This window comes from Mytilus edulis, chromosome 8, assembly GCF_963676685.1.
Source record: "Mytilus edulis chromosome 8, xbMytEdul2.2, whole genome shotgun sequence".
Taxonomy (NCBI): Eukaryota; Metazoa; Mollusca; class Bivalvia; order Mytilida; family Mytilidae; genus Mytilus; species Mytilus edulis.
This window is the reverse complement of record NC_092351.1, coordinates 752499-777474: the sequence shown is the minus strand read 5'-3', so window position 1 is coordinate 777474 and position 24976 is coordinate 752499. Positions and strand designations below refer to the sequence as shown.

The 24976-nt window shown below is 32.7% G+C and overlaps 1 protein-coding gene across 4 annotated transcripts in view; it reads right to left on the bottom strand.

The window, feature by feature from the left end:
* The window catches only part of LOC139484545 (la-related protein 1-like), a 44734-nt gene extending 22302 nt beyond the window's left edge, over positions 1-22432 (bottom strand). For 2 of the 4 annotated variants that reach the window (XM_071268274.1, XM_071268277.1), the window contains exons 1-6: positions 21499-22432; positions 15683-15735; positions 14574-14630; positions 14023-14203; positions 10988-11113; positions 1336-1491 (exon numbers count right to left, since the gene is read on the bottom strand). In XM_071268274.1, coding sequence (XP_071124375.1) covers positions 1336-1491; positions 10988-11113; positions 14023-14203; positions 14574-14630; positions 15683-15735; positions 21499-21805 — 880 coding nt within the window. In that variant the 5' untranslated portion in view covers positions 21806-22432. The other 2 variants (XM_071268275.1, XM_071268276.1) reach the window with 2 other exon arrangements.
* Positions 22433-24976: the final 2544 nt, after the last annotated feature.

Sequence of the window (24976 nt, the reverse complement as noted above, 5' to 3'; positions counted from 1 at the left end):
TATAAGTATCAATAATTTTCAATATATTGCAATTCAATGTCATTTTTGTTTTGTTTAATAAAACAGATAGTTTTATTTGAATTTAGCTTTTATTGTCATTCACTTTGATATGGTCAAATGTTGGATAATTTTCCCACTGGATATTTGTCAGAGAAATGAGATTTGAATCTTGTAACATGAGATGGATCATCTGATATTGAAGACTATTTTTGTGACTTTGAGATGTCTTTTGGTCAGTTTAATTCTGAAGAGATTGGAAGTTGAATTTTATGTGCAGCAGCATATGTCTGGAATAAAATATAATACATGTATAAATAAAGAAGATGTGGACTGATTGCCAATCAGACACTATTCAAAAGAGACCAAGTAACATGGAAATTAAGAACTATAGCCAAGGTTATCTTATGGCCTTTAATAATGATCAAAATAAGCCATTTTATAACGTTTATATATTTATAAAACCTTACAAAATAGTTTCATATGAAATAAAAAATAAAAAATAAAATCCTCCCACCCGCCCCATTTTTTTTCAAAAGTTGGATGAAAATCTACTAATTAATTTTAGTTGGCCTTACTTGGTGATTTAATAGTCAAAACGTTCTTTGGAATTTAAATCAAACAAGTGAAACTGCGAGCTACTGCTCACTGATGATACCCCCGCCGCAAGTGGATAATATTAATTGTGTAAAAATATGCAAGTGTTTGGTAAACAGGAAGTTGTCGAGTGATGAATCTGAAAACGCATCACACGGTATAGCTGACTTATATAAACCCTTAAACCAAATTTTAGAAATCCTTGTATTGTAGTTCCTGAGAAAAATGTGACGAAAAATTTTCAACTTGGCTATCATGTGTAAAATCAAACAAGTGTTCGGTAACAGGAAGTTGTTGAGTGATGAATCTGAAAACGCATCACACGGTATAGCTGACTTATATCAAGCCTGAAACCAAATTTCAGAAATCCTGGTAGTGTAGTTCCTGAGAAAAATGTGACGAAAAATATTCATGGGACGGACGGACTGACTGACAGACTGACGGAAGGACAGACAGAGGTAAAACAGTATATCCCCCTTTTTTTCAAAGCGGGGGTATAAATATGTGGTCTAATATCCATGGTCAATACACAAAAAAAGTCTTGCAGATTAAATTTTTTACTGACAGTACTGGGTCAGGTGACCTAAAATCATACCCACCAAGCCTTCTACAAACCAACACATAAAGCCTCTTAGACAAAGGCATTTTGAACATAACTAAGCCAAGTCTATTGACTAAAATACTTTCGCTAATTCTATCTTCCCAAGTCCAGAGGATCTGAGTACTTATGACAATACTAACCCACTAAGTCTCCTGGCCCAAAATCTCGTCCTCGACCTCTTCCTCTGGCTCCACGGCCACGACCTCCTCTACCTCGTCTAAAACCACCAAAACCACCTCTGCCATCTCTTGGACTTGGTGGACGCATATCATCTCTCCAGTTTCTCCCATCAGAACCTGTAATTATATATAGTGTAATCTGTATTACAACATTTCAGAACCAGCCACATTATCATAGATAACAATACATTGTAAATTCAGAAATTAATGCAATGTTTTTATTATAGAGAAAAATGTGACATGGTTATATTCGAAATAATTGAAGCTCACATTTTAAAATTGTTTATATGATTAAAACTGGATTTTTCTCAATATCATAAAGGTTGAAATGGAAATTTTAATCAAAAATGACAAAATCCGATTAATAGTCACGCAATAATTTCCTAATTGAAAGTATTTCTACACAAAATTCAGAGCTATATGTAATACAATGTATCAGCACAACACAGGAGCAGGAAACAAGAGAGAAAGGACTGTTCCCCCTTAAGAATAGCAGTAAAGTTGTTGGGTAATGTTGACATAGTGTAACATATGTAGTTATACATAACAGTCCTGTCATGACATTAAATGCCTCAGGTAAAACACACAAAATAGGTGCTGTACTATTGCAAATTAAGTACAGTGAGATCTATATTGTTAGAATCAAAGGTATTCTTTGATGTTTATCATTGCAAATGGACCAGTCATAAAGGACCAAAACCATGAGATTGTAAATGGACCAAAACCAAGAGACTCCATATATACAATGATGCAACAGCAATTCAGTCTGCATCATTAGCCACTAGACCTATGCCCCAGACAAGTAAAATTCTATTCTGAATAGTAAGTATTTGCAAAACTTTGTTTACACATAAGAAAAATGTCTGAATATAGGTTTTTTGGACTTAAAAGATTTTTGGGCAGTCTGCAACATTACCATAATTCAGAATTTTTCAAAGAACCCTTAAAATGAAACTTATCTACAATAAAGACAAGTCTCTAAAATTTAGGGTGGTATTTCTTCATAAACTAATAATATTATTTGACGACAATGACACATTTCATGTTTGCTCACTAAATATCTATCATTTTATGGTTAAAATTGATTTTTGTTTTAAATCTGACGACAGATGTGTTACTAACATGTAATTTGTCATTTTTTATGTACTTATATCAGTGCTAACTAGTTGTTACTGGAATATAAATTACAATGACATGTAGAGAATTGGTCAATGTCAAAGACAGCAACCCAATGACAAAAATACATCAGTTACTAGATTTTCAAATTCTCGACCTTCCCCTTTAACTGACTGAAGCCCATGGCAAGCTAATGTTGAAGTGAGACTTTATAAATTCTATTTATTTATCACTCATAAAGTTCCATAAGTGTGATGTAAGCAGTAATAATTTTTTGATGTTACATTTTTAGGCATTAAAATATATATATTTGAAAAATTATCAAACAACATCCTTATAAAATCATTATAAACTAGAGGTACAGCCAGCTTAAATACAGACTCTACTCCTTAAAAACTGATTTGCTTTATTTCCCCGAGGGTATCACAAGCCCAGTAGTCAGCACTTTTGTGCTGACATGAATTGTCATTGATATGGTTATATCTATGAATTTACTGTTTACAAATTTTAGAATTTTTTCAAAAACTAAGGCTTTTCTACCTCAGGCATAGATTACCTTAGATGTATTTGGCAAAACTTTTAGGAATTTTGGTCCTCAATGCTCTTCATCTTCTTACTTTATTTGGCCTTTTTAACTTTTTTGGATTCGAGCGTCACCGATGAGTCTTTTGTAGAAGAAACACGCATCTGGCATATATACTAAATTTAGTCCTGATGAGTTTATTGCTAAAGTAACACCGAAGTCAATTTGGATAAAAATAAAAATCGAAAATAAGTGGAACACATTGACAATGTATGGTAAATATTCTGCAAATTTTTCTTTAAATTTTTAATTAGGAATTAAAGAGTAAGAAATACAATGTTGACTGTGGCATTCAGATATTACAAAGTATATGTGCCATATTTCAAAAATCTCTGACCATTATGTACTCAAAAATCTTGTTGAGATATTTCCAAACATCAAGACTGAAAAAATTTGTCACAAATTACTGATATATATATATACTGTTTAGGACTTTTCCTGGTACAAGTATAAATATATAAACCTGTCATTTACAACAAGGAAAATCCTGTAAGATGTGTATTAACAGTATCACAAAAATCATGTTCAAAGTCAGAAACAAGTCGACTTTCATTGAAAATTGACATACAGAAATGTAGTATTACTTTTTTTAAATTTATTAAAATCAGCATTAACAAAAAATCAAATGTGTTTTTGTTCCCTTTTAGAACTAGATTATTTAATTTGGAATTAAAAACTTTTTCCAACTTTCAATTAACAAATTTTTTCTTAATTATACAATAAATATTAACAAAATGTGTAATTTTATAAATTATATTTGCCTGAGAGATCTGACAATGAATACTTAAGACCCGATGTAATAACTTGTAGAGTTTAGGGTGTCCTTACAACACCTCTCTGACAGACATGACAGATATTATAAACATTGTGATGGAATAGACATATGGACAACATTAAGGACAAGTCATTAACTGGCACCTGGGGAACAAATATCTATGTAAAGTCTTTGCTTCACTGCATCTACATCTAAAGTGTTTCTAGAATGAAAATAAGCATGGGTACACAAGTTTTATAAATATTTAGAAAGATGTCTTATTAAAAATCTATAAGCATGCTGTATGTAAATGAGAATTTTGTAGGACGTGTTAGACCTGACCGTAATTACTGCCCATCTGACACCTCATCAACAAATGATGTGTTACGTACCTTTCGTATGAACAAGATTTTGTAAGCCTTGATGATAAAGACATAAGGACATCATTTTATCTTAATTCCATATGGTCAAAATTCATTTTAGGTCAAACCAGCCCAGGTAATCATCAAATCATGACCTAAATGTGGTTTCCAAAACCATCAATCAGACAAAAAGACATTAGAGGGACCATCTCATACAGTCAACCATACAAAAGGGACCGTCTCAAAACACTATTGTTTGTCCTCAGGGTGAAAATAAGAACATGCATGATTTATCTCCAGGAAATTATTTATACAAAATCAATTCAAGATAAGGCCAAACCAATTTCATTCACATACTATGTTCTTGTACCAATGAATTATGGTGAAGATAAAAAAAAAGAAATGTGCAGTTTGATTAGTGCTGCTGAATCTTGAAAAAACCAACTTTGATAAATGCCGTCTTAAATACAAGACCCTGAATACCTCACCTTGTTAAAATATTCCATTTCTATATTCAAATGTACCATAACTGCACTTATTTATGTTTTCCTTAATTTTAAATCATTTATAATGTCATTTTAGTAGATTGTGTATTGATGGTAACAGTTTAATAGTTTCCACCTAGGTATTTCTTGTTCTTGAGTTTTTGAGATAATCGGCATAATATAAAGATTAGAAAAAAATCTTTCAAGAAAAATATCTGATCCCTTGGAACATTTCATATGTTATCTGATCCCTTGGAACATTTTATATGTTAACAGTTTCTCTCTTTCAAATAACATTTCTGCAAAAAATGCTAATCTGTGTTAAATCGTGATATAATAACATAACTCCTGCAAGAGGTCAATCAACATCTATGTTTCAAAAATAATTCATCTTTGATATATATTTTTTCTGCAAAAAATGTAACTAGAGGCTCTAAAGAGCCCGAGTTGCTCACCTTGGTTTATGTGCATATTAAACAAAGGACACAGACTGTTTCATGACAAAATTGTGTTTTAGTGATGGTGAGGTGTTTGTAGATCTTACTTTACTGAACATTCTTGCTGCTTACAATTATCTCTATCTATAATGAACTTGTCAGATTTGCTCTTAATGCTTTGGTTTCAGAGTTGACCCTAAGTACTATTTTTAGCCATGTTGCCCATCTTGTGCGCATGCAGGTTCATCAGAAACAATTTTTATACTAGATACCCAAATGATGATTGTAGACAAGTTTGGTTTAATTTGTCTCAGAAGTTTCAGTAAAGATTTTTGTAAAAGTTAACGACGATGGAAGACGGACGTTGGAACCCAAGTGATGAGAAAAGCAAGGTGACCTAAAAATAGGTAAATAGTATCTGTCAACATGGTCAAGGGCAAAAAGGGGTCAATTTCCCATTTCAGACATATTGACTTTTAAGTAAATCTTATTTTGCTAAACATTTTGTTTCTTTCTATATGTTATATAGTTTCTGTAAAAACTTAGACAAAAAAATCTTTCAAGGGCAATAACACCTGTTAGTTGTGAATTGACTTATTGGCTATTACTGTTTAAGATATGAGCCAAAACTACAATCCACATAAGTTCTATTTATAGCAACAGAGGCAATGTTTGTTGATAGATCCATACAATTCTAAAGTTCTATTTATAGCAACAGAGGCAATGTTTGTTGATAGATCCATACAATTATAAGTTCTATTTATAGCAACAGAGGCAATGTTTGTTGATAGATCCACATAAAGTTCTATTTATAGCAACAGAGGCAATGTTTGTTGATAGATCCATACAATTCTAAGTTCTATTTATAGCAACAGAGGCAATGTTTGTTGATAGATCCATACAATTATAAGTTCTATTTATAGCTACAGAGGCAATGTTTGTTGATAGATCCACATAAGTTCTATTTATAGCAACAGAGGCAATGTTTGTTGATAGATCCATACAATTCTAAGTTCTATTTATAGCAACAGAGGCAATGTTTGTTGATAGATCCATACAATTCTCAAACTTTATTCCCTATTAGAAACAAACAGGACAAATTTGGTAAGTTAACCCTAGAACTTTCAGAACCTTGATTTACAGAAACTCTCTTATAAGCCTTTGACTCTTCAGTCAGATGTTCGATTCCCTAATGGTTTCAAAGAATTTCATTCCATGTACTGATATTTTTAGCAAATTTGAATTTGACCTTGATTACATGTAATTGAAACTCAAGACTCTAATATCAACATATTTTCTTTCCCTTTCCTTACTTCTATAAATTTTATCCATCAAATGTACTTGAAGAAATCATCACACCTCTTACAACTTATACAGATGTTTACCCATCATCACACCTCTTACAACTTATACAGATGTTTACCCTACATCATAATTAGTTGGCATCCTTTTTATATTTGTATTTGGGTATGTGTCAGTAGTCTCACTGGTCATCCTGGCAAAGTGTGTCAGTAGTCTCACTGGTGAGCCTGGCAAAGCTAAGCAAACATAAGGAAACGCTATTTATTGACCCCACAATTTTTGTATTAAATTTAAAACTATTCTCACCATTCTTACCACTCTTTGAGTAATGTTTTACAGATACAAATTAAAGAACCTTAGTGAGCATGCTCACATACCCAACGTCCCCACATTGTCATTGGAGAAATTAAATAAGTGTAAGAAAAAAACAGATGCTCCGCAGGGCGTAGCTTTATACGACCGCAGAGGTTGAACCCTGAACAGTTGGGGCAAGTATGGACACAACATTCAAGCTGGATTCAGCTCTAAATTTGGATTGTGATTAAATAGTTGACACAGCATAGGTTTCTGACACAGAATGAATGTGTTCTAATGAACTTAAAATTTTTGTTTTCTCTTAGAGCAATTCACTATGCTGTTGAATATTAATAGTCTCAAAAAAATGTTTGAAGAAATTTTCTTTTTTATTTATGAAATTTCAAATGAGGAAAATTGAACCCAATTTTTTTAATCACATCCCCCTTTCCCTTATTCCAAAACTAATCTCAATTAAAATTTCTAATGGAGTTTGCAACAATAACTACTCATTTAAATACATCATAAAATATTAAGATGTAAAAAAACTGCTTGTTATCACTGAATGGTAAAGATTATTTTAATTTATCAGTTGGTAGTAAAAAGTGAATATACATTGTATATTGTATATAACAAAGATTTGAGTTGATTCTGGACAAAGAAAGATAACTCCAATTAAAAAAAAATCTTGCTATTGCACAATATTTTGCAATTAGATATTTCTTGCTTACTATTCTGGACAAAGAAAGATAACTCTAATTAAAAAAAATTTTGCTATTTCACAATATTGTGCAATTAGATATTTCTTGCCATTGCGCAATACTGTGCAATTGAAAAGACTTGCTATTGCACAATACTTAATATAATAATTTGAGATCCTGATTTGGACCAACTTGAAAACTGGGCCCATAATAAAAAATCTAAGTACATTTTTGGATTCAGCATATCAAAGAACCCCAAGATTTCAATTTTTGTTAAAATCAGACTAAGTTTAATTTTGGACCCTTTGGACTTTAGTGTAGACCAATTTGAAAACAGGACCAAAAATGAAGAATCTACATACACAGTTAGATTTGGTATATCAAAGAACCCCATTTATTCAATTTTTGATGAAATCAAACAAAGTTTAATTTTGGACCCCGATTTGGACCAACTTGAAAACTGGGCCAATAATCAAGAATCTAAGTACATTTTTAGATTCAGCATATCAAAGAACCTAACTGATTCATTTTTTGTCAAAATCAAACTAAGTTTAATTTTGGACCCTTTGGACCTTAATGTAGACCAATTAGAAAACGGGACCAAAAGTTAAGAATCTACATACACAGTCATGACAGTTAGATTCGGCATATCAAAGAACCCCAATTATTCAATTTTGATGAAATCGAACAAAGTTTAATTTTGGACCCTTTGGGCACCTTATTCTGTTGTGACCAAAACTTCCAAAATCAATACCAACCTTCCTTTTATGGTCATAAACCTTGTGTTTAAATTTCATAGATTTCTATTTACTTATACTAACGTTATGGTGCGAAAACCAAGAAAAATGCTTATTTGGGTCCCTTTTTGGCCCCTAATTCCTAAACTGTTGGGACCTAAACTCCCAAAATCAATACCAACCTTCCTTTTGTAGTCATTAACATTGTGTTTAAATTTCATTGATTTCTATTTACTTAAACTAAAGTTATTGTGCGAAAACCAAGAATAATGCTTATTTGGGCCCTTTTTTGGCCCCTAATTCCTAAACTGTTGAAACCAAAACTCCCAAAATCAATCCCAACCGTTCTTTTGTGGTCATAAACCTTGTGTCAAAATTTCATAGATTTCTATTAACTTAAACTAAAGTTATAGTGCGAAAACCAAGAAAATGCTTATTTGGGCCCTTTTTGGCCCCTAATTCCTAAAATGTTGGGACCAAAACTCCCAAAATCAATACCAACCTTCCTTTTGTGGTCATAAACCTTGTGTTAAAATTTCATAGATTTCCATTGACTTTTACTAAAGTAAGAGTGCGAAAACTAAAAGTATTCGGACGACGCCAACGTGATAGCAATATACGACGAAAATTTTTTCAAATTTTGCAGTCGTATAAAAATTGTATAAGAAAAAATATTGAATAATAATTTCCTGTCAATATGCACATCTACATAGTATGTCCTTATTATCTACAAAATTTCATGAAATTCTGTTGTGTGGTTTCAGAGGAGTTGAGATGACAAACTGTTGCAGAAGTACATTGAAGCAAATAAGTTCAAAGGGGCGTAACTCCTAGAAAAAAAAATGAATCGTAATTTCCTGTCGATATGCACAACTACATAGTGTGTCCTTATTATCTGAAAAGGTTTCGTGAAATTCTGTTGTGTGGTTTGAGAGGAGTTGCGATGACAAACTGTTGCAGTAGTACATTAAAGTAAATAAGTTCAAAGGGGCGTAACTCCTAGAAAAAAAAATTGAATCGCAATTTCCCATCGATATGCACAACTACATAGTATGTCCTTATTATCTGAAAAGGTTTCGAGAAATTCTGTTGTGTGGTTTGAGAGGAGTTGCGATGACAAGAAACAGGACTGACGGGTCAAAAACATTATACCCTCCGCAACCCTTGCATGGGGTATAATAAACGTTTATTTCATACGATTTACACTTTGTATTACAACCAGTTTTAATCGTTGGTTAACAAAGTAGTAATATCAATGTTGTTACCACAGGGGTTAAAAAATTTGGTTACAGCTAACTAGCCCAGGACTTATTGGCAGCAGAATTTTACTAGCCCTGTTGGAGGAACTGCTAGTCCAATCAAAACTGATCTACTAGCCCTAGTATGTCTTAAAAATCAAGAGTTTGCTGCATAATACCAAGTTGGTGTCCTTTGTTTGGAAGGAGACATTATACACTGTATTCAATAAAAAAAATTATCTGCTTTTTATTCTGTTGGTGCTTAACCTAACTTAGTTGTTCTCACATTCAAAGCAGACGTTTTATTGGCAACAGCCAACCTTGCCAGGGGAATCAGTGTCCAAGTTCTGCCAACTGTTCAGGAGTAAATGCGTGATTTTTTGGCCAAATTGCAAAGATCAAAGAGAAAAAACGATAGATAAAAGGAAAATGCCACCAAATAAGCATGAAAATGTGCGAGTCTTGCGCTAAAGACTTGGCAGTCTTGCTGTCTTGGACACTTTAATTTTTTCTCTCCGCTTTTCCCGGTCGTATTTGGCATTTTTGGGGGATGAATTTTCAGCCTCGTTACCCCCTTCATCTACCGTTTTTCGTTTTGAAACTGATGAAGTTCTTTGGGTGTGTGCGACTTGGCAGCCCTGCTGTCTAGGACACTATTATTTTTCCCTGTCGTAATAAGCATTTTTGGAGGATGAATTTTCAGCCTCTATACTCCCTGCTACTTATATGGATAGTCGACCTTCCCATGGATAGAAACAAGTGCCTGTGGTTCCCGTACTAAAATATCAAGAAATATTTTGTTGCATGGTTTTGTGTCCAAGAGCTGTGCGACAAGACAGGTCAATACCGATCAATATATCAAACACCCAAATACCGTTAATTGAAAATCTCGGCATAAGCAATGTACAATACTCCAGGCCATGGTATGAGAAATCGATATTTAAAGTACGAGAATTGCAATCAACACATGATACTGGGCCACCCAGAGTTATTTGTTCTATTTTAAAAAAATATGTACATAAGGACCTGTACAAACCAGTTCAAATTCTTGGAATCCCAGATGACATAATTGAATCGGATTGGCTAACAGAATAGTGATGAAGGGATTTTCCATTTTCTATTTTGGAAACGTCACGATTTTTTTGTTACTAGTCCGTCGGGCATATCGGGTTATACATTTTAATTGCCCGAGGCGTAAATGATCTAGTCCCGGGCGTCGGGCTAGTGGATTTTTTAACCCCTGTACCATTATCTTTGTAAGCTAGAATAGATGATTAAAAATTGATTTATTTCCAATAATCAATCATGTGTTGTGTCTTACATCACACTTATAAATGGTCACTTGTTGCTTTGGCTTATAAACTTTGTTTGTTGTGCTATCATCACTAACAAACTTCAAAATAAATTTGAAGTCCAGCAGTTCATTAATGCATTAGTACAGGTGACTCATACCAAGTCTTATAATTATTTTTCATGGGAGAGAAATTTTGTAGATTTCTCGGGTAGAAGTGAATCACAAATTTCACTTCACCTAATTATAATTTTTTTGTAGGCATGTATGTAGGCTTTGGAAGTATGAACATGATAGTTGGCTGGTGTCTTACCTCTGGTTTCTCCTCTACTGTCTGGTCTTCGGTCAAACTTTCCACGTCCATTAGGTAGTCTCCCTTGACTGCGACTTCTACGATTTTTTGGTTCAATATCTAATGGAACCCATTTCTGCTTGGAAGCTACAAATTATTTATATTATTGATCTAGAGTAAAACTAATCAGTATGACAAAAAGCTTTAATCTTTCCATTGTACATATACTCATACACACTAATCAGTATGACAAAAAGCTTTAATCTTTCCATTGTACATATACTCATACACACTTGTTCTGTTCACTTTTTTATGCATTGCTGTGTCAATACTCATTTAAAATAATTGTTCCTTGTTCAAAGGTCTTTTCATTAATGGTTTTATTTTAAATGCATTGGAGTACTAGGATCAAAGGATTTGCCTATAGACATGATATAAAGTTAGTTAGGGAGTAAATAAGGCAGTCAGGTTTTATTTTAAGTCTCTGCCCCTTCCCCCGAATTTCACCAGCAATATGTCTGATGTGTAACCAGATGCTCCGCAGGGCGTAGCTTTATACGACCGCAGAGGTTGAACCCTGAACGGTTAGGGCAAGTATGGACACAACATTCAAGCTGGATTCAGCTCTAAATTTGGATTGTGATTAAATAGTTGACACAGCATAGGTTTCTGACACAGAATGAATGTGTTCTAATGAACTTAAAATTTTTGTTTCTCTTAGAGCAATTCACTATGCTGTTGAATATTAATCCTCTCAAAAAAATGTTTGAAGAAATTTTCTTTTTTATTTATGAAATTTCAAATGAGAAAAATTGAACCCAATTTTTTTAATCACATTCCTCTTTCCCTTATTCCAAAACTAATCTCAATTAAAATTTCTAATGGAGTTTGCAACAATAACTACTCATTTAAATACATCATAAAATATTAAGATGTAAAAAAACTGCTTGTTATCACTGAATGGTAAAGATTATTTCAATTTATCAGTTGGTAGTAAAAAGTGAATATACATTGTATATTGTATATAACAAAGATTTAAGTTGATTCTGGACAAAGAAAGATAACTCCAATTAAAAAAAAATCTTGCTATTGCACAATATTTTGCAATTAGATATTTCTTGCTTACTATTCTGGACAAAGAAAGATAACTCTAATTAAAAAAAAAATTGATATTTTGATATTTCACAATATTGTGCAATTAGATATTTCTTGCCATTGCTCAATACTGTGCAATTGAAAAGACTTGCTATTGCACAATACTTAATATAATAATTTTAGATCCTGATTTGGACCAACTTGAAAACTGGGCCCATAATAAAAAAATCTAAGTACATTTTTGGATTCAGCATATCAAAGAACTTCAAGATTTCAATTTTTGTTAAAATCAGACTAAGTTTAATTTTGGACCCTTTGGACTTTAGTGTAGACCAATTTGAAAACAGGACCAAAAATAAAGAATCTACATACACAGTTAGATTTGGTATATCAAAGAACCCCATTTATTCAATTTTTGATGAAATCAAACAAAGTTTAATTTTGGACCCCGATTTAGACCAACTTGAAAACTGGGCCAATAATCAAGAATCTAAGTACATTTTTAGATTCAGCATATCAAAGAACCTAACTGATTCATTTTTTGTCAAAATCAAACTAAGTTTAATTTTGGACCCTTTGGACCTTAATGTAGACCAATTTGAAAACGGGACCAAAAGTTAAGAATCTACATACACAGTCATGACAGTTAGATTCAGCATATCAAAGAACCCCAATTATTCAATTTTGATGAAATCAAACAAAAGTTTAATTTTGGACCCTTTGGGCCCCTTATTATGTTGGGACCAAAACTCCCAAAATCAAACCCAACCTTTCTTTTATGGTCATAAACCTTGTGTTTAAATTTCATAGATTTCTATTTACTTATACTAACGTTATGGTGCGAAAACCAAGAAAAATGCTTATTTGGGTCCCTTTTTGGCCCCTAATTCCTAAACTGTTGGGACCTAAACTCCCAAAATCAATACCAACCTTCCTTTTGTAGTCATTAACATTGTGTTTAAATTTCATTGATTTCTATTTACTTAAACTAATGTTATTGTGCGAAAACCAAGAATAATGCTTATTTGGGCCCTTTTTTGGCCCCTAATTCCTAAACTGTTGAGACCAAAACTCCCAAAATCAATCCCAACCGTTCTTTTGTGGTCATAAACCTTGTGTCAAAATTTCATAGATTTCTATAAACTTAAACTAAAGTTATAGTGCGAAAACCAAGAAAATGCTTATTTGGGCCCTTTTTGGCCCCTAATTCCTAAAATATTGGGACCAAAACTCCCAAAATCAATACCAACCTTCCTTTTGTGGTCATAAACCTTGTGTTAAAATTTCATAGATTTCCATTCACTTTTAATAAAGTTAGAGTGCGAAAACTAAAAGTATTCGGACGCCGGACGACGACGACGACGACGACGACGACGACGACGACGCTGACGCCAACGTGATAGCAATATACGACGAAAATTTTTTCAAAATTTGCGGTCGTATAAAAACCACAGAAATCTAATTTGAGTTATTGCTCTTTGAAGGCCTCAAGTGGCTACTAGAGTGAAACTTTGTTGAAAGATGGACTAATTCTGACACTTCCAATGTGGGTATTGTTTGTTTAAATAATATTGTTTGGCCGTTGTCTAGCATCATTTGTTTTCCATGATTCCAATACCTTTTGATCCAAGCCTTTTCCAAAAACTTATTTTGTAATTCATTATTTCAACAGGTAAGTGTACAGTAGTCTAATTGTTCTATTAAATTAATCATTTGGATTTTTTCCTTCATGCCATAAAATTACTTTGTAATTCAAATGTAAGGTAGTTTCTGTATCCTGTCAGAGGGTAAGACATACCTTTTGTACCCTGACAATTCAAAGACCAATACAATCTATTCTTTCTACCGCTCAGTCAAAATAATTCTGATGCAAATTTGCCATTTTTTTCCTCAGCTGAGCCTCAGTAGTTCCAGAATATAAAATTAATAATTAAGGAATTTGTTAACCAATAAATACTTACTGCGTATTCCTCGGCTACGCCTAGGAGTTCCTGGACCATCTCCATTATTACTGGAGGTATCTTTATTTTCCTTTGAGGAATCTTCTCCCCCTGAATCACTGCCCTGTGATTGGCTGCCTGATGAGCCAGCAGACGGTTGATTTGTAACAGCAGTTTTCATTGGTTTCTTTGTTGTCTGAGTCTATAAATAAAGTATGTTTGGACAATTATGAACACATGATAAATAGACAAATTTTTCTTTCTATACTTAACAATATTAAATTAAACTTATGAAATGGTGCTGAATCAAAACATTCTAAATTATTCATTAAGTATGTAAGGGCAAGCATGACAACACTGTTTTCCCTTATTGACCAAAGGATAGATACCTTTTATGTGGATCAGAATCATCAGGTGTAATCATTTTACTCAGGTGAAACACGGATAGATAACATCATTTCCACAGTTCTACCATGTTTACAATATACTGTCATCTTGTTGAGAACTTTAAGTATCATCTATTTTAGTGTCTTTTCTATGTCATGTTCCTGTACTGTATATTAGAGACTTACCTCAGTTACTTCATGTAATGCTGGCCAATTCTCATCACTTAGACTAGCAGAGGAAGGCTACAAAAAAGATTGTTTATTTGATGTTATAGTGATGTGCTGTTTAAAACATGTTAAATAAAATATTAAACAATCAATGAATATTATTACATACATCATGTACACATCCTTGTATAGGAAAAAATTTGGTTTGCTAGACTATAATATAGAGAGAATACACATTCTTATTTTTTGTTCATCTGAAAATCAAATTTCGATGAAGCTTTGAACAATGCAGTAAAAATTGAAACTAATCTCTAACATTGTATTTACATGATAAATTGTTATTTTGGGGGAATATAAATGTATTGTTATGTGCATACTTTTTATGATCTACAGATAAAGATATAGGTACATGTAGTTGGTTTTTCATTGTTTTTATGATCTACAGATAAAGATATAGGTAGTTGGTTTTTCATTGTTTTTATGATCTACAGATAAAGATATAGGTAGTTGGTTTTTCATTGTTTTTATGATCTACAGATAAAGGTATAGGTAGTTGGTTTTTCATTGTTTTTATGATCTACAGATAAAGATATAGGTAGTTGGTTTTTCATTGTTTTTATGATCTACAGATAAAGATATAGGTAGTTGGTTTTTCATTGTTTTTATGATCTACAGATAAAGATATAGGTAGTTGGTTTTTCATTGTTTTTATGATCTACAGATAAAGATATAGGTAGTTGGTTTTTCATTCAACTCCAAATTTCGTGATTCTCACATACCTACATAATGTACATAAAAATCAGATCAAAATTGATATTCCAAAAAATTAAAATGAATTAAGTGTATTTTACACATTGCAAGTTCTACACTGAAGTCTGTACAATTGAAATCTCAACAATTGAATAAAATTTTAGTCTTGTTATTATGCTGTTAACTTAATCATTACAGTGTCAAACAGTTCACATCTGTCATCACATTTAACATTTACAGTTTTCAGCTGTCTTTTCAAAACTTTTTTTGTGATTCAATTTTTTTACAAGACTCGTAATTCACCCTTTTATTTGCTCTTGTGACCTATATTTTGATATTTTGAAGGTCTTACTATACAGGTTTTCACCTGTGCTTACCTGAGCTGTTTTTTTTACTTCTACCTTAGGTTTAATAACTTTCACTTCATCACCTGTAAAATATCAATAGAACAATATGTAATCACTGTTATATGGAGAAATATTATTTTTATTGCGTAATACATCTATCAACAAGATTGGAGAATGTGTAAGTCGTCAAACATAAACAACAACTTTTAATCCCTTTTCTAACAATTTGTATGGAAAAGTTCTTGTTTTGCTTTGGAAAATCCTAAATTAATTGATTTAAAATAAAATCTTTTAGGGAGTATAAATTGCTCATCTGGTATAAATATACTGTATTGATAATCTTGTTAAAAAATAATTAATTTACATATATATGTAACCCAACCTATTCGAATGAACCTCCCTTATTAAAGGAGTCATCAAAATTTGTACAACTATGAGTTAATCAATTTTGTTTGTGAAGGTTTTACACAAAATATCCCAAAAATGCTAAATTCAATAAAATCAACATAACAAAGCATTAAATCCAACAAGAATTATCTGAAAGCATTTTAGCTTCTGTCTGATTTACGATTTTCTTACCATTTCTCTCAGATGTAGGACAATTACTTGCACATTAACTCTTTGTTCATTTTCAAGTCAAGGCAGTCATTATAACTATAAGACAATTTGACAGATAAAGTAAACTTAAAGGAAAAACCCTGTGCATGTCAAATGCATAAAGGAATGAAGAAGACATATCAACTTGTGATTATTCTGTACAGGAGTGATACATGTACATAGAAACATTGTCAGATGTGGCATGTCTTTTTCCAATTAACAAAAGTTCTCTCTAGGTCACATTTGTCTTTTAGACCAAATACGATTTAAGATAAAGATGATGACATATGTGAATTAAGTTAACTAGAGTCAAGTTTGTATACAACAATGATCAGGTTAAAGTATGAATGATATATTGGACCATATTGGCATTACATTGTAGATGTTAGCATATGGACAACAATTCCATGCTTTCCAAAAGTTAGTAGAGTACTTATTTTAGCAGCAGTTCACTTGTTTTTATAGTGAAGTAGAATGTTGTCAGTGCAAATAATATTTTTGTACAGCTTTCAAGATTTCACAGACCCTTCAGTCAAAATAGTTCTGCATGTACTGGATTGGAGCTAACCACCTGTCAAATTCTCACAATATAATTCTATCACAATCAATAAACTGTCAGTCCATCAGAACTCAAATGTAACATGTGGTAATCTAGTATAACCAATCAAATATAGGATAAACATTTACCTCACAGCAAAATCAAACTCTGCGGCAAATATTTTGTCACCTGTATGTTGCATTGTTCATGTATATCTTATTTTGGTCACATGACAACATATGTGTAGATAACACAAGATATATTGACCTAATAAATGTACATGTATCATTTTGCAACTTGGATAGGAATATCAGACTTTTAAAATAAGTTTGAAAATTACTGGCCTGTCACAAATACTGCAAACTTCAATTAAATGAGACTTCATAAAACCTATTAATAATGGTGTATACATTTAGTACGGGAATCCATGTTTTCCTGAAATGTAGGAGTGGTCAACCAAAACTGTATATAAGAACAGAGATCCAATGTCCACTCCATTGCACATATATAGATTTAGATTTTTAAGGTTTTTTTTTACAAATATTTTAAGAAATGATTTGAGTTGATTTGATTTCTGATGTTTTAATGCCACTTTTAAGCACTGCATTTAGGCAATTTTGTGGCGTCCCGTTTTTATTGATGGAGGAGGCCAGAGTGCCCGGAGAAAACCACAGACCTTTGATAGGAAAACTGACAATCCTAGTCAATTAAGATTTGAGTCAAGTGCACCCACACAAGCCGTGTTCGAACTCACAACCTCAGTGTTGACTGGCTAGTGGTTACAGTAGTAACTACTTACACCACTCTGCCACCAATGCCCCTTTAAGAAATAAAAGCTTGAAAACCTAATTCAATATAATTAATATATCAGTTGACATAGATGTATCTCTTTTTTTAAATATTCAATCAGCACTAATTTTCAAACTTTTCTTAGACATTGCTTAAACTTTTAAAAAATGTTGCAAAAATTGTTCACATGATAGTCCTTTCGATGAAATTTTCCATATATAATTAGTATTTTTCAGGGCTTCACTCATTTTAAACAAGCTGATCAGCACCAATTTTTTCAGGCAATACTGATATAGACCTTATGACCTTAATTTATATATTAAATTGAAATAAGTGGATGATGCCCCCACTTGCATGTAACATTATAAAGGGACTAACTAAATGATAAAAGAGACACTAGCCAAACCACACATGAACCAATTATAAGGTTTGGGGTAATAAGCATTGTGAAAAATATTCATGCCATTTGGTTGAGACAAACTAAGAACATTATGAAAATTCAGCATTTTTTCCATTTGTAAAGGGACATAACTAAAACCTGACACTGCTACCCCACTAAAATTCAGACTTGATCTGTGTTAAAACTTTTATGTGGTAATTGTGTATAAGTTTGAAACATCTAGTTAAGGCAAGCTTAAGTTATAGGATGCAATGAGAAATTCAGGATTTTTTTTAGATTTCTAAAGGGACTTAACTCAGGAAAGTTAAAAGTGACACCATCCAAAGACCAAGTTCCAAACTCAATCTTATTCTGTGTTTTGTGGTCATATGCTTTGTGTATATAAATAACATATAAGTTTCATAACATTTATGATGAAGCAAACAAAAGTTAAGAGAATGGAAACTAATTTTCGGAACGTACAGACAGATGGACAAAGGTAAAATTTAATGCTCCTTCTGCTATGGTAGGGGGAATAAATAATCTGGCCAAATCTGGATAGCACGAACAAGACCGGACCAACAGAAACACAGAAGGTTGATGGTTTTCTCCACACACTTTGACACGGACTGGCATTTTCTATTACTAAAATCTCTAAACACCATGATATAATTTCTAGTGCTGAAGTGGTATTAAACAACAACAATCTACATGTATCAATGGAGCAGTGATGAGTAACCTTTTATTTGTTTATATCAGTTGACAATAAGCTGTTCTCTGGAGACATGGCGTATCCCTTCATTATTTGCTGATGGAAAAAAAACTTATAACAATTTGTTTCCAATAAAATATATAAGTGGAGAAAAAAAAGATCGATGTTTCCGGTAACCCGACCGACCCTGTTTTTTAGCCCCGACCCTAACTTTTTTATTGGATCTTCAAAAAAAAAAAAAAAAAAATTGTATCAACCGACCCCGTTTTTGACACAGGCTTCTGATAGATGACATAATATTTTTTCTCTCTTGCTTCTACTTGCATAGAAAGCCAGTAAAACATTTTATTAATGTCAAAAGGTATTCCAAATAGGTTAAAATCCAAGAAATTTGCACAGCAGGTGCTTCAAAAACATTGCAAATGGCACACTTCCGGTTTTTGAAACTAATTACGGATCCGGACTTGGAAAAACCATGATAATTTTCCGGATTTCATTTACGATGTAAAAAAAAAAAAAAAAAAAAAAAAAAAAAGAATTCCGACCTACCGACCCTATTTTTCAAAATGATGTTACCGGAAACACATATCTTTTTTTTTTAGGCCTAATATAGTATTTAAAGATCCTAACAATAGTTAATTTGATGAAAGCCTAATGAAAGTTATTTTGATCACTCAAATTTCTTCACTAATGACTTCTATCAGTTTTGTTATTGATTTGTCACATGGCATTGTCTCAATATACTGGAAAAATTCATCACATTTCAGCACATTGAGATCATTTCTTTTTGATGGTTTAATACCCAGGTTATTTCCTTAAAGAGGAGACTAAATTATAGAACGTCCACACAAGAAAATATACTTGAAAGACACACATTTCTGCAACTTTCAATTTGTATTATCGAAAAATTTAGGTTTGTCAAAATTTTACATTATTTACTCTTTGAAAATGAGCGATTGTTTGCGGTTCATAATCAGAATTTGTTCAAATTGAAAAATGTCCTTCCTGAAACTTTATAAAGTATTTTTTTAATAGGTCTTCGAAAATGTAAAAAAAAAACAAGCATTCTGTGTGTATTGCCATGCAATACAGCAACACATAGTCCCCAACCGGCTAAAAATTCTTTGAATTAAAACAAAATTCTATCTTGATCTATAACTTTCTTACAAGTATCAAGTCAATATTTTCAAGCATCATGAAAAAAAGTGTTGAAAACTGATTATTTGAGTGAAATTTTTAAGTCCAAGGACCATAACTCTGCACAAAATCACACTTAAATAGAAATTGATCTGTGACTTGTCATGATTAACTACATGTATATATACTAATTATCAAATCAATATCTTCAACAATGACAAAAAACAGTGCGGAAAAATGATTATTTTTGTAAATTTTCTAAGTCAAAGGACCATACATGTAACTTGTCACACAATTTCATCAGACCAAAACAAATTTGGCCTTGATCTGTAACTTGTCATGATAAACAATAAACCAAATATCAAATTAAAATCTTACAGCATGAAGAGATTGTGTGGAAAACTGATTTGCCAGACTTGTCATACATGTAAATGAGGTAAGGCCTAAAAAAAAAAGATATGTGTTTCCGGTAACATCATTTTGAAAAATAGGGTCGGTAGGCCGGAATTCTTTTTTTTTTTTTTTTTTTTTTTTTTTGACATCGTAAATGAAATCCGGAAAATTATCATGTTTTTTCCAAGTCAGGATCCGTAATTAGTTTCAAAAACCGGAAGTGTGCCATTTGCAATGTTTTGGAAGCACCTGCTGTGCAAATTTCTTGGATTTTAACCTATTTGGAATACCTTTTGACATTAATAAAATGTTTTACTGGCTTTCTTTGCAAGAGGAAGCAAGAGAGAAAAAATATTATGTCATCTATCAGAAGCCTGTGTCAAAAACAGGGTCGGTTGATTTTTTTTTTTTTTTTTTTTTTGGAAGATCCAATAAAAAAGTTAGGGTCGGGGCTAAAAAACAGGGTCGGTCGGGTTACCGGAAACACAGATCTTTTTTTTCTCGGCCTAATCGAATGAAACAGTACATATTACACGTATACCAGTGGCGGACCCAGAAATTTTCACAGGAAACGAGGCCACTGAAAGCCTAAGCAGGGACCTGCTCAAGTCATGCTTCAGTGATTCAATAAATACATGTATGTATATCAACCAAAGATGCTTTTAGTTACATGTACCTGTGATTTCCATGTGAAATCTGGTTCACTGTTAGTCTCACAAGTAATAATAGTCATTTCTTTTCCCTGCCGGGGCAGGACCTTTTTCAGGATTGGGTGTTTTAAAACTCGGGATTTCGGAATTGGTCCTTTCGGAATTGGAGAATCCTTTTTTCTAAATTTTGGGATGTCAGGATTAATCATTTCATGTTTTTAAACTGTGATTTTGGGACAAGGACCCCTCCAACCCAACACACCCCTCTAGGAACATAGCCAGCACCTTTCTGAATACAACATGTACAACTTACAAGTGTTGGGCTTTATTTTCCAATGTTATCTAACATAATTTATTTACCTGCTGGTTTGTTAACAATCTTGACTGGTGGACTGGTTGGTTGTTTATTCCAAGGGTTTGACTTAGGAAGAGGGGCTTCAACATAATTTTTATTTACCTGCTGGTTTTTTAACAATCTTGACTGGTGGACTGGTTGGTTGTTTATTCCAAGGGTTTGACTTAGGAAGAGGGGCTTCAACATAATTTTTATTTACCTGCTGGTTTTTTAACAATCTTGACTGGTGGACTGGTTGGTTGTTTATTCCAAGGGTTTGACTTAGGAAGAGGGGCTTCAACATAATTTTTATTTACCTGCTGGTTTTTTAACAATCTTGACTGGTGGACTGGTTGGTTGTGCACTTTTATTCCAAGGGTTTGACTTAGGAAGAGGGGCTTCAACATAATTTTTATTGTCAAATTTCTTCACTTTAGTCCTCTCCTTTTCACATTTTTCATCTTCACCAGCAGTTTCGTTTTCTATGTTTTCATCTGTCCCCGGTTTTGGTGGACTCTCCTCATTATTATTAACTGTGGTGCCAGAGTCTGCTCGTTCCTCTGAGGCCATGTTGTCAGATTGGAAATGTTCACTGGGAGCATTTGACCCTACAGCTGTAGCCATGTCTGCAACTCCCTTCGAAATGTTTCCACAAAATATTTTATTATTATTGTTGTAACAGACGATTATGCATCAGTCCATCGCGGAGCAATACAAAATTTCAAATTAACAGTAACAAGTAATAGTGAAAAGCTAAAAAGTATTTCGTCGACAATATGCAAAAATTATCTCAAACACAGAGCCTCGTTTTAAATCTAGTCAACAGAACGTGTCTATTTACAGATTTTTTGTGCACAACGATTAAATCGACGTTGACACCAGTTTAAACAAATTTCAAAAGGTTCTCCAATATGAAATCTACAAGAAAACTTTCTTTACAATACTAAAAAGCTCAAATTCATCTACAATACGATTTTTAAAATCAAAAGATGTGAAGCCACGTTGTCTGCAAGAGCACAATGTTTACATTCGAAATAAAACAAACTGATATGAATTTTTCCTTCTCTCGATAATTTTAAATCCTAACACCAGTTCTGAGTGTAACAAACCCGATGACAACCAATTATCTACGAAAACTTGCAGGCTAACATGGCATGAGAAAATATGAAATTCTCATCGAGCACATGTCGCCATTTACAGTTTGGAAAGGACCACGCATGTGTGGGAATCGAATTAAATCACATATATCACGTTGATTCATCATCGTTACAGCGCTTAAATAGAAAACATAAAAGTATTATCTTTCAAAAAAGCTTGTCGGGCTGTGCACCTCTGTTAAAACATAGTAGATCATAGTAGTCTAATTATTTGACATCCATTACATGTAAAAATCTTTTAACTAAAAAGCGTTGATTCTTTTTAAATTTTTTAGTGAAAATAAATACAGTACAGAAAAAAAATTCTATTTTAAGAAATTTTTTTTTTTTTGGGGGGGGGGGGGGATTATAAGTTTAACTCGAACAATTTCTAATCAAATAATAAAGGAACAGCCTAACAGTGTGAGATTGTGTTTTTAAATAATTTTTTTGGGGGGATTTTACTTTTTATAGATGAATTTTGAATATATCACGTCGAACTTTCAAGTCAAAACATGCGTCAGCGTCAACCTGTTATATTCAAATGCGGAGTTTGGCATCACAGTTGAAACACTATCAAGTCACAAATTCGTTGACTGAAGGTATTTTGCTTAGTTCAGTAAACAGATTTTACATGCCAACTGGGACAAGTTGAAGTTGACAAACACAAACAAAAGACTACTAGTATCCAGAAATTGGTATGATGTCCATGAAAATCATAAAAGCGAGACATAGCGCCATCTTTTCATGGACTTCTAAAACATCTAAGTTAAACCTAAGGTCAAAGAATGTGTCACTGCAAATACTTCCTTTGTCTTCACATTGAATTTACTGTTTAAAAGACTTTTTTTTTCATTCTTAGCCATCTGACAGGGGAAGGAGACTTTAATGATTACTTTCAGTCACATTACTTCATAATTTAGAAACCTTTTCATTCAGATAACGCGTCCATATTTGTTGAGATTCAACAAGAGTGCACACGCTGAAACGTCTCGTCTGTTTTAATTATCACTTGAATTATGTTGAAAGTGTGTTATATGAAGGTTTTGCAAAAAGTATCACATAAAATTCACATTTGCAATGTTCTGAGAAAATGCAATTACAGTCAGATGAACCATGTTGGCGAGCATGCGAGACAAAAATCAAACGGACTTCAAAGATTATTAAGAAAATATATTTTCGCTATTTTCAGTGGAACGATTATTTTTGGTTACTACCGACACAGTATATGTGCAAGTAAGTGCCCTTCTATCGTAATGAAAAATTAAAAACGGTGGAAAAGCAAACAAATATCATTTAACCTCCTTTTCTCTGTATTGTTAGCTTAAAATAAAAACATTATCAAAGATTCAGGTTTTTGTTGTGTTGTTATGCCACTGTCCCGGGTTAGGGGACGGTTGAGCGTTCACGGCCGTGACATGTTCAATCCCGTCGAATTCTTAATGTACTGATCACAAGTACACCAGGAGCCTGTTGTAAAGTGGTTGTCGTTTGTTCATGTCTGCCTTTGTTTTTTCGGTATCCGGTAAATCAATAAGCAGATCCCACATTTTGATAAAAAGTGGAAGTAACATAAACACAAGAGGATTGAATGAAGTTGCCATTTTACACCCATGTATCGAATAGTTCACCGTGCCATCCATGCAAATATCAGTTATTTCATTACATAGACAATCATAGACATTTCAAGTTGGCAAAACACAAAAATATAACGATTCCGACATCATCATCTTTCACCAGAGACATATAATACATGTCTCTGCTTTCACTAAGGTGAAACTTTCATATTTTTTTTACTTCTAGTATATTGTAGATAGAAGATCAGAACCCTTTTTGTATGATAATAGGAAATGAATAATTTATCTAACATATATATATATATATTGTTGGGTTGATGTTTAGACGAGTTGTATATATATATATATATATATATATATTCATTAAATAAAATAATAAAATAAGTAAAAAGTTAACAGTTCCATTCTATCGCTTTCATCCATCCATTGGGACTCTTCAGGATAACAGGATTTCATCCTTCCATTGGGACTCTTCAGGATAACAGGATTTCATCCTTCCATTGGGACTCTTCAGGATAACAGGATGAAATCGATAGAATGGAACTGTTAACTTTTTACTTATTTTATTATTTTATTTAATGAATATATATATCTGCACATGTGAAAATTATTTTTTACGCAGGTTGATGTCTGAATTCTTTTATATACGTTTTAATATAATGATACTCAATCTTGAAAACTTGTAATAAAAACATAATCAACCTAGTTTTCTTATGCTCATCTAAAGAAAATATTTTTCAAAAGCCTTATTTTTTTTACCGTACAGCGTACACCTTTTACATTATAATAAAAAAAATCATAAATATTTATGAATTACAATTAATATATATCTTTATTTTTATTCCTTATAAATATATTTTTTATTGGGGCCGGATCGACTTTACATATGGGCCGGATCGACGTGGGACGGATCGACTTGGGCCGGATCGACGTGGGGCCGGATCGACACGAAATCTGTTTTTTCGTATTGCCGTTTTATTATAAATTAGGTATAGTTTTCTCATTTGAATTGTTTCACAATTTTCATGTCTTGGTCTTAAGGCAGCAACCATTTGATTTTCTGGGGGGGGCTATGGTTTTTT